The 11,006-nt window shown below is 46.5% G+C and overlaps 1 protein-coding gene across 1 annotated transcript in view; it reads right to left on the bottom strand.

Moving 5' to 3' along the window:
• Nucleotides 1-1,161: 1,161 nt before the first annotated feature.
• LOC103797933 (protein Wnt-11-like) overlaps nt 1,162-11,006 on the bottom strand; it is an 11,691-nt gene continuing 1,846 nt past the window's right edge. The window contains exons 2-4 of the mRNA XM_009070170.1: nt 3,553-3,788; nt 2,918-3,031; nt 1,162-1,396 (exon numbers count right to left, since the gene is read on the bottom strand). Of these exons, the coding sequence (XP_009068418.1) occupies nt 1,377-1,396; nt 2,918-3,031; nt 3,553-3,788 (370 nt within the window). The 3' untranslated portion in view covers nt 1,162-1,376. The remainder of the gene's footprint in view (nt 1,397-2,917; nt 3,032-3,552; nt 3,789-11,006) is intronic.

The following is an 11,006-nucleotide window of genomic DNA, read 5'->3' as shown; positions in this document are numbered from 1 at the left end:
CCTCAGTGACTCATAAACATCTTCACCTGATAATTACTGCTGGGCTGGTGATGAACATCAGCCTGGTGTTCCCACCACAGAGCTATCAGGTTAAGTGCTGTTGTAGAGCAGTGGGTTTGGAAGATAAGGACCAAGGGGACAAAAAGGACACATTTGCCTCACTCAGCTGTCTTCATCTCATCAGCTAAATACTGATATTGAATCACAGAACCATCTGGTTGGAAAAGCCCTCTAAAATCATCAAGTCCAACCACTCCCTCAGTACTGCCAAGCCCATCGCTAACCATGTACCCAGGTGCCACATCTACAATGTCTACAGCACTGTTTCCAAAGAGTATCTTTCTGCATTTGGGTCACTTTGTTTCCATTACAGCAAAACCTCTCCTTTGAACTGAAACAGTCCAAATACCACTACATCCACTACATTAAAAGAAACACATTCCACAAAAGGAGAGGCACATGTTTCTACCACTTGTCTGATTCTCCACCATAAAGAGCAAAGAAGAATTGTGAGAACTAGATGAAAGCCAAGCCAGCAAGAGGCTGAAATTCAGGCATTGCAGACACTTAATATAAAATATGAAAATTGTGGAAATACCCACTGTTGCTGGGTCTGCTCTAGACAGGGCAGATGGGTCTGCCCACCTAGAGATGCTCAGCCTGATGAAATGTCACAGAATGAAACAGGTTGGAAGAGACCTCTCAGATCATCAAGTCCAACCCATGACCTAACACCACCATGTCAACTAGACCAGTGCCAGATCCAGACACCTCTTAAACACTTCCAGGGATGGTGACTCCACTGCCTCCCTGGGCAACCTATTCCAATGCCTGACCACCCTTTACAAGTTCCCACAGAGGTGAGCTGCCTGGACGATTTGGAAAAGCATCTTGTGCCTGCAAAAGGTGTCAGCAGTCTTGTCTTGGCTGCAGCCACCATTAATAGGATTAGGCCGCTGTAGACCACACCATATATTAGAGCTGTCCTTCACCTGCATGATGTGCTACCTCCCCAGTTATTTGCCTCTTATCACATGTTCCCCTCTTCCCCTTCTCTCTTTGGGGCTCAGAGTGCAGTCAGCACCCAGTGCAGAAACCCTCACCTGTCCTGGGTCCCATGTGACCCCACTTTTTCATTCTTCATGCAGAAATCAGGTGAGCTCTGCAGGTAAATCAGCTCTGTCTCTTTAACTGGCCTGATATCAATATCCTTTGGCACGAGGTATTTGCGTGTGCCCATGGGCCGGTGTACGACCTTGGTGGCAGATAAATACTTGGTTTTGAGGTCCAAGGCAATGTCTCGCAGCTCTTGAAGGCCTTTCCAACAGGTCTTGATAGAGCATGACCCAGAAACTCCATGGCACTTACATTTCATTTCAAGAGAGGCTTTCAAGACCTGCAAAAAGGAATGCAGGAGTTAGGAAATGCCTTTCTCTTACCTCCAAACATCCCATAACCTTGAAGAAGGCACTTTCTTAGCAGAGACTGCTAGAGACAAGGCCTGCTACTCTCATTTCTGCACAGGCACTCCAGAATAGCTACTTTGCAAAGGGAATGAGATCCCACAGCTCCTTGGTGATCACTATCAGCCCAGGACTACTGTCACCAGGGCATCTTTGCAACCAGCAGACAGAAGAGTACTTCGAATTTTGATCAGATATCTACACTGAGCTGCAATTCCATCCCCTAAATTCCTAAGGAGCTGAAAATCAAAGCACTCCATAACTAGATAATTAACAGCAATTTCTGCCTCCAGCAGCTTTGGTAAGAGAGATGTGAAGGCTCTGATGAATTCAGGACACTCTCCCCCTGCCTTTCTGCTGGTCACGGGGCCAAAAAATCCTTTTCCTTTGATTCTGCACTGTTTTCATTTCAGTGAGACATTGCAGGATGCTGCCAGGAAGGACTGAATGCACTAGCCATGGCAACACTATATCTCAAACAAAAATTTGCCCATTGCAATTGAAACAAAACCTCAAGACATTACAAAAATAAAATACAATTAAAAAATCCAACAACAGAATAGAGTGGGAATAATAAGGAGAAAAGACCCAGGAGAGAAGTTCAGAATGTTGTGCTCTGCAAAGGTGGATTCAGCCTGGAGCTACACAGTAAGCTGCCAATGAGCTCAACATGCTCCAAGTTTCATCTGCACAGTTAGCCCTGAAGGCCCAAACTGGGTGGTAGGAGCAGCCTAGGGAAGCTCTGCAGCCTCAGAGATGGGTGCAGGAGTCAGTTTTACAGTCCCCCACCCATTCCTCCAGCTGCATGGAGCAGGCTTTGCACCTCAATGCACACCAAGCACATGGTAAGCATTATCCCTCCATGGATGGGAGCTGTTAAAAGTGGCCTCTGCCAGATAGGAGACTAATCACTGGCAAAGCAGTTTGAAAAGGAAAAGAAATCATTCCTCCTGGCTGCAGGGATGGCTGGAGGCAGCTGCTGCTGGATGCATCTGGCAGATGCTAATCTTCCATGCTTACACAGCACTTTGCCTGTGCAACACCCTTGGCAGAGCACGATGAGACCCAGCCTCACCACACCTTGTGGTTCTAGAAGGCTGATAACTGCACTGAGGACCTCCTGAGTCACAGGATGAGTTATATAGTTGCCATCTTCAGTAGGCCAAAGCAGTTCAGAGCAATCTGGGGGGAGAAACCTGTTCCTTTAACTGAGAGAGACACTGACCCTCACAGAGAGACCAACCACTACAGATGATTGTACAAGTACAATAACTCTTGTGGATTTGTTACCTGTCTCCCTACTTCACTGTTGTGCAGATGCATCAGTTTATTGGCTTGTGATCCTGATTTTTTCATCTTCATGGGAGCATCTGAAAATTTGGACCCCATGATAAGACCATAGTTGAGGTTGTCTGCACATCCTCCCCATCGATACCCAGGTCCAGGTGTCTCACCTGGGATGGGACCACAGGAACAGCCAGGGAGGTCCCCGGTGGTGCAGGCTCTGGCAATGGTGTGGCTAATGGCAGCAGCAGAAAGGGCATACACAAATGCTGACTCCCTTGTGCCTGAAAGAGACAAGAACTCCAGTTCAGCCTCCTAGGCCAGCTAAACATTTCCCAAAAAGAGACCCCCAGAGTCTATCCCCCACAGAGCAGCAAACAACCTGACCCATTGCAGCTGAGGTGTGCCATGGCACCACCAGTCTGGAGCACATCTAAGGGATCTCTTCAAGATGAGGCAACATCCCAGCAGGACAAGAAGTCACATGGATTTATACAACTTGTCCACTGTGGTATGATTTGCTCTTGGAGCATGTGGAGAAACTCCTGCATGGACTCTCCTGCCTCCTTTTTTTCCTGTGCTTCTCCCATGAGTTCTAATGAGATAAGTAGACCAGCTGGTGGTCTGCTTTGTAAGAGCTGTGGTAGCTCTTGTGTCTTGGACCCATGAACACAGTCTCAGAGAACACAACAACTAGGCTATGTAGTCCTTCCATGTCCCCCTTGGTAGCAAGACCCTTCCCATCACCACACACTGGCTGACTCTACTCACACATGTCCCTGGCTGAGCCAGCAGTGCTGCTTACCTCTCTCCAAGTCCAGCAGGTAGTTAGGAGCCAGCTCAATGGAAGAGCAGTTCCACCTCATGTCTGAGAAGGTTTTCCGACAGGTCTTTATGACTTCTCGTGCTGCCTGGATGATGGTCTGCATCAGCTCCAGGTTGCTGCGACACAGCTGCACCTGGGAGACCACCAGGCCTTCAAGCTGCTTGCAGTGCTGGGTTTGATTCAAGGCCAGAGCTGAAGGAGTCTTGGACAAAGCTCTGAGGAGACAAGCATGTGCAAAAAAAAGGGCATTAAAACCTATCAAAACCCTTTAATCTTCAGGTCAATATTAATTTTTCCCCCCACCCCAGGCCAGTGACCTGTGTTCACCTGACTTAATTCGAGCTATCTGTGCTTAGTTTAAGCTGGTGAGAAAGATGGGCAACTCTGAATAGTGATTTATCTAATTTAAAGGAGGCATTTAAGGTAGGTGGAAGAAACACCCTCTAGATGTGCATATTTCTCTTCACTATCAAGGGGAGTCTGCACAGAGCTCCTGGGGCATATGCCAAATTCACTGAATATGTAAATCCTACAGGAAGATTTTTTTGCTGAAGAATGAAGAGGACAAAGTGAAAAATGACCCATCAGTTCCATGATAACAGATATCAGGATCCTCCAAGACTGTGGCATTCAGAAGACACCAAAGTGATGTTGGTGTTATCAGTGTTTTGCATTCAGCATCTCTCACACACTCTCAAAGGATTATGCTAAATGTCATGTCATTAATTATGGAGCAAATCCCCTGCAAGGCCTAGGGACAAGCCACCAAATTTGCAAACCAGATGCTTTTGCTTAGAGTTGACACCAAGGGCCTCCACCAACTCCATCACTGTTGCACAGAGATAATTCTGTTTTTCTAGTCTCCCTTTTTTAACCTTTTCCAGGTTAAAAAAAGAGCAAATTCTGCCATGTGTCCTCCAGGGCTGTGCTCTTCTTCCCCACAGCAATCATCACAAGGCTGGTGTGTAACACTCTTTGTGTCTTTATGACCTGCTTAGGGTAGTCATAAATGTTACTCATTCTCATAAAACAACTTTCTAGCTGGCTTCATCCAGAACTGGCATCTGATCCTGGCAACACAACTGCCTTAACACATATTTCCTTCTCTCCTTGTTAAATATGTTGCCTTTCAGTTTCATCCCAAGCCATCTTGGGTAGTTTGGCTTATTAGCAGACGCATTTCTGGGTGCATTTGACTTTATTACTGTAACATCCACATCCTTCAGAAGTTAAATGAGATGGAAACAGAGCTAAAATTGAGCCCTAACCAAAACTGAGGTATTAGCTCTGATCTCCTGTTTTCAGAAAAACATATCTATGTTCCATCAGCTCCCTCAAGGCTGGCTTGAACCAGCTGCTGTGTCTGTTGGAGCTTTCTTGGGGCTGCACATAACTGCTCGCTTCAACTGCTCTTTCAGCAGGGAAAAGCTGCAATCCTTGCTAGGTCTGCACTGAAAAATTCCCAGGTGGCTGGAATTTGGCATTTCTGGCACTTAGCTAATCAGTGGCAAACTTGGAAGGGAAGCCACCACTCTGCTAGCTCTGTAAATATAGACATCATCCATGTATTTCAACAAGTCCATTAAACACACTGAAAACAGAAGTTCTGGCCAGTGAATTTCAAGGGAAAGGAAAAAGTGCTGGACTTGGCAGTGTTCAGTTGGACTCAATGATCAGAGGGGTCTTTTCTAAATGATTCTATGATTTAATCATCAGAAATTCTGCCCTGAAGTTCATCTCAGACCCTCACACACTGGTGTTCATGCAATGCTCCCTGTCTGGAGAGGGAAATCTCCAGAAGGCAACTCATCATGCCTTAGATGGGAATCAGTGCTGGAGCAGAGCTGGTGGAGACAAAACTTGGTGGTGCTCAGATCTCAAATAGATCACATCCTTGAAAGTAAAGACATTGAACAGTATCAATGTCACCTGACTGCAAATCTCTACCTCATGGTAGTCCTTCAGGGTCCTTCTTTAGCCCATGGAAAGGAAAAAGCCTCATCAAGGAAGTAGTTAGTCTGATGTACTTTTGAGAGCTACAGTAAGATAGCATCAGGTCTTACAAGTGCTCTTTTTCTGCACTATACAGAAGACCAAGACAGACATCTGGACTGTATAAGCACAGAGCTGAGTGAGATGTGTCCAACCCCTAGCACTTGGCACCAAGAACCTGTGAAAACTTATCCCAGAAAGCCTCTCAGCAACTCCCAGGAATAGGCTGAAACACAAATCAGGCAAGAGGCCAAAGCAGCTCGTCACTAATCGAGTGAAAATGATAAATACTCCAGCACAGCATGTCCCAGCAGCAAAGGAAGCAGGCAGGGTGCAGCAGGCCAAGTGAGAGTCCTTCACATTCTGAGCTTCAGGCAAATCAGGAACATTCTAAGTCCCTGAGAGATGCTGGACTATGGGGCAGCAGCTCTGTTTGGTAATCAGAAGTGCTAAGGGACACTTGAGAGGCCTTGCGATGTTTCACCTGGCCCTCAGAATATATCTCCTAGGTCCTGCACCATATATTTCTGATCCTGTATAGAGGTCTTTAAGGATCTGACATTCTGAGCTTCAGGCAAATCAGGAACATTCTAAGTCCCTGAGAGATGCTGGACTATGGGGCAGCAGCTCTGTTTGGTAATCAGAAGTGCTAAGGGACACTTGAGAGGCCTTGCGATGTTTCACCTGGCCCTCAGAATATATCTCCTAGGTCCTGCACCATATATTTCTGATCCTGTATAGAGGTCTTTAAGGATCTGGAAGCCTAACTAGGTCCTGCACCATATATTTCTGATCTTGTATAGAGGTCTTTAAGGACCTAGAAGCCTACATTGAGGCACCTCTATCTCACCATTACAGACAGGTCATGAACGGCAGAAATAACCACCTACAGGTTAGGGTGAGAGCTGAATTCAGACTGAAACTCATCCCCAGTGTGGAAAAAGGGGGATGTGATACAATGAGATGGTGTTACAGATAGCCTGGAATGATCATCTTTAGAGAAGGTCTATAATGCAAGGAGAAGGACATTGGCTTCATGGAAGAAGGAAAATACCTTCTCATTGGGGAGAACTCAGTAAATGGCAGCAATGGATGTTTCAGAAGGTATTTTCTGAACATCTCTCAGGCCTGAACTCGATGTCTTTGCTTGTGAGAACCTATAATTGGAAACATCTCCAAGCATCAGGAGGAAAAAGTACAGGGTAATGGAGATGGAAAAGAAAACTCAGTTATTGGAGTCACTTGCTAAGACCAAAAAGTGCATTTATAAATCACAGATCAGGAATGTGAGAGGCCTATTAGGTCATCCAGTCCATGCCCTGACAGCCCAGGTTTGCCCAGTCTCTGTCCTACATTCAAGACTGTCTTCTCCACCCTGTGCAGCTCTAAACCCTCCCTGTGGAAAGGCACCACCTCTCCCTGCTCCCTAAATTCTGGTGACACCAGGCAAGGGATACCCACAGCCTGTTGGGGAACAGTGTCCACTTGTAGGGCAGTGGAAAGTCAATCACCTTCCCCCAGAAGAGTCTGGTCCATAGTGGGATTTGGTGGTGGGTCTCTATCTTCACTGTCTCCACTGACCACCAGTACTCAGAGGGAAACTGGTGCCAAAGGGGCACAGCCAGCACAAGGCAGCCCTCAATCTAGGAAAAATATTCCTGACAAACATCTTTCTGTGGACTCACATCCTTCATCTGAAGAGGAGATTTACCTGCTGCCACCCTATAAATGCTGGTTTTCCCTATTTCCACCTGGTAGCATCGTGCACTTCTCCCTTCTTCCTTTTCCCTTGACTCTCTGCCCCATCCATTCTCCAGAAAGCTGAGGACAACTGAGGGGTAGTTGTTTCAGGGGGTATTTTTAAATATACATATTTGAGCCATCCCTTTAAATAAACAGGCCCCAAAGCAAACATCTCCTGCTTTATATATAGCATAGCAGAGCTTTAATTGAAGTTATGGACACTGACAGAAACCATAAACATAATTACAGAAGAAATATGATGCATCAATGGATCATGACATTTATTTACTCTTTTAATTATCTCAGGCAGTTAATAAATTCATTTGAGAACATGAATGCTCTGCTGTGTTTTGAGAGGTTTGGGTCTATTCGTGCAGATCTGGGCTCCATGAGAAGACTATTCATAGGAGCTGCAGCTTAGAATCATAGAATCATCAAGGTTGGAAGAGACTTTTAAGACCATCAAGTCCAACTGTTAACCTGTCATTCTGCTGTAACCCCTAAACTTGGAGAAGCACCTTCAGATCTGAGCAGATTATCAGTGAAATCTAAACATTATGTGCTTTACAAGGTCCACTGTGAGTAGGACACAGCTCCTGGTCAAGTCAAACAGAGAAAAACTGGAACTGAGCAGCAAACCACTGGTGTCCTTCAAAACACCCTTAAAGGGTGGAAGATCTCCACTGTTTCTGATGTTTCTCTCTCTGGAGGCACCTCCCTACCCTCCATTGAGTGATGTGATCTGAGAAGGTCTCACAGAGAGACTGGTGGTGAAACCATGAACTTCTGCTCCAACTTGTCCGCTTTGCTTTCTGCAAAGGCACCTTTTTTATGCCTATTCCTAAACCCCTTAATCTTGCAGGGATTTGGGTGCAACGAAGAGATTTAGACAAAATTACATGGCTGTGGGGAGTGAAGTGTGTGGTAAACTTTAATAAAGAGAGGCAGATATTGAGGGGTTTTTTTTTATTTGATGTCACTGAAGGTTTTTAACTTGCAAGAGCCTTTTTTTCTTGAGTTTTCATATGGAAAAGGCTTTCAGGTGTGTTACAATAACCTTGGCTAAGCTCCTGGTAGTCAGAGGCAGCCCATGCTCCCACCACCCTGCCCTGCATCAGGTCTGGGCACCACGAGTGTTGGGAAAGCCACCACATCCCCTGGGAAATGCTTCCACTGGTTCTGCAAAGCCTTTTCAAAGAAAGAAGCAGTATTTATATAGTAAAGAAAAAAAAGAAAAAAAAAAGAAATAAAGAGAAGGAAGAGGGAGAGAAGTATAAGGAGGGGGAAACCAACCCTGGAGGAAAAGCTTAAAATAAGAGCTGCTTTCAGATACGGTGCCAAATCCAGTGCTGGCAATAGTGGGCACAAAGCTGTTGACTTCCAGCCCAAGCTTGACTGAAGTTGATGCCAGCAGTGAGTTGGCTCACGGAGCTCCAAGGAAGGCCATGGAGCTCTGTCAAGTTTTCCTGAGCTGCCTCAGGAGCGAAGAGCAAACTTCAAAGCCACAGTCCCCCCCCTTTCCTCACCCCCAGTCTGTTCCCCTCCTGCCATCCCCATCCTGGAGTCCTTTCATGGCAGTTCATCTAGCAGCCCCCTTGCCAGGCAGACAGTCTCCTCACAGGCGCCCAGGTCCCCATGTCCCACCTCCCTCCCACTGCTGGTTGAAGGAGAGAAGGAGGAGCTGCTGGGAAGCCCAAAGTCTTTCCATTTTCTCCCCTGCTGGCTTCAGAAGTGCTCCTCAAGGTTGGTGGGCTGAGGAACATCCTGTGTTCACCAAAATGTGTGGTTAAGCCACCATTAGATCCTGAAGGGCTGTGATTTAACCATGAGGATTTTGCAGCAATAGCTGGGAATGGTCTTCAGCATGGAGCATGATTGGGCCACCACAGCAAGGATTTCCCAAACTGAGCAAGCTCCACCTAAAAATGATGGAATTCCCAATGTCAGCACTTGCTTTCACGGGCTAATTGTGCACACAAAAAAAAAACCACCCATTTGCTTCATTTGGCAAGCACTCCTGTGTTGAAGGTGACACTCAATACAGGGGGACACAGGAGATGCCAAGCCCTGTGGAGGCAAAAGCTACTCTGTGCCTGGACATCTCAACATCTGGAGACCTCTCAACATGCACATCTGGCCTCAGCTCCCTCTAGTGTTCATATCTTTTTCAGTTCTATCCACCAAGTGCTCCTAGGAAAGCTAAAGGAGTTGCAAAAGGAGACAGGAAAGGGGATAGAATTCCTAGATGCACTGGCCCTAAGAGAGATCCCACTGAACCCAATGGCTGCCTCACTTCTTCAGCCACTGTGACACAAAACAAGCACCAAGGACCACAAAATGATGCAACCCACATCCTGCTCTAAGGACGGAAAAGTGTTTGCAAAAACAAGACTCAAGGACTCATATACATTGAAGAGAAAGGCTGCCTCTCCACAACAACCCTGATCCAGCCAAGATCCGTCCATATCCCAACTCTATACCTGAGCAACTCCCTGAAGCTTGGACGAGAGAGACCAAAATATGTTTGTCCCCAAGTAAGCACAGGTCTACTAGATGTTGACTGTCACACTGGATACTTGGTGGTGCCCAGTGCTGATTTACAACGAGGATCTGGACCACAGAACTCATAAACCAAGTAACATAAATAGCTCATTTTTTTTTACCTTCCTTTCCTAATTTCCAGGGGGTATTTGTGTTCCAGGCAAGTCCAAAATGGCTGAAAAGTGTGTTTTTCTTCTCCTCCTCCCCTTGCAATTACATCACACACTGAATCAAAATTGAATTTCCTATCACTTTTCATATCAGTCTCTCCCTCTTCTCTAGCCTGGTGAAACCCACCTCCTTATCATCCCCCTCCCCTCCTAAATCCTCTCTGAAGCTTGGTCTCTGGCACTGTGCCTACAACAACAAGACAAGGCCACAACTGAAAACATCTCATAGCACTTTCCACCCTCTTCATCCCATGCTTTTTCCTCCCAGCTCCACCCATGGACAACAGAGGGAAGGAGAAGATTTTGATTGTACAGCCCCCGCAATGCGAGTTTGGAGCTGGGATTGTAGCTCTGAGGTTGTTACTCAGTGTTTAGGACTCTTCACCAAGAGTTTATCCACACGACTTCCACAGGCAGTCCCTGAGCCTCAAGGGAAAAGAGTGATGGGGAGGGAGGGGAAATTGGCTTGTGTTTCCACAGGAAAACAAGGGTGGGGAAATGAGGAGAAACAGCAAATAAAAGAAGCCCAAAGAAAAGTAATTTTGTGAAATCCCAGCTGGCAGCATCCCAGTTACAAAGCTCTGCGGGAGTGCAGGGCTCGGCCAGGTTGAAAACAGGTGTGAGGGGAGCCCATCTGGATGCAGTTCATGCTTCAAATGCCACTTTAATCCCAGCTTTCATCTTCTCCACTCACTTTTCCATAGGGAGGATATGTCTGCTGGGAAGGGGAGGAGCAGCAACCATGGTGTCTTGCCTCCAACTGCTTCTCCCCCCACCCCATCCTCAAAAGCAGCTTAACCACTTACAGGCTGAAAGGCTGCTTTGGCCAGCAAAGCTATTCAGGACCTTGCCTTGCCTTCCAGCGTATTTTCATGTCTATGGCTTGTCACCACGCTATCAGGTTCCTTCTGAAGCCTTTTGGAGGAACCCTTCAGTCATGATTTAGCACTCTGCTTAAGTGGGAGCCAATGCCAAGCATCTGAGCAA

This window comes from Acanthisitta chloris, unplaced genomic scaffold (assembly GCF_000695815.1).
Source record: "Acanthisitta chloris isolate BGI_N310 unplaced genomic scaffold, ASM69581v1 scaffold20822, whole genome shotgun sequence".
NCBI lineage: Eukaryota > Metazoa > Chordata > Aves > Passeriformes > Acanthisittidae > Acanthisitta > Acanthisitta chloris.
Note: the sequence above shows the minus strand (reverse complement) of the source record. Positions and strands in the feature narration are given on the sequence as shown.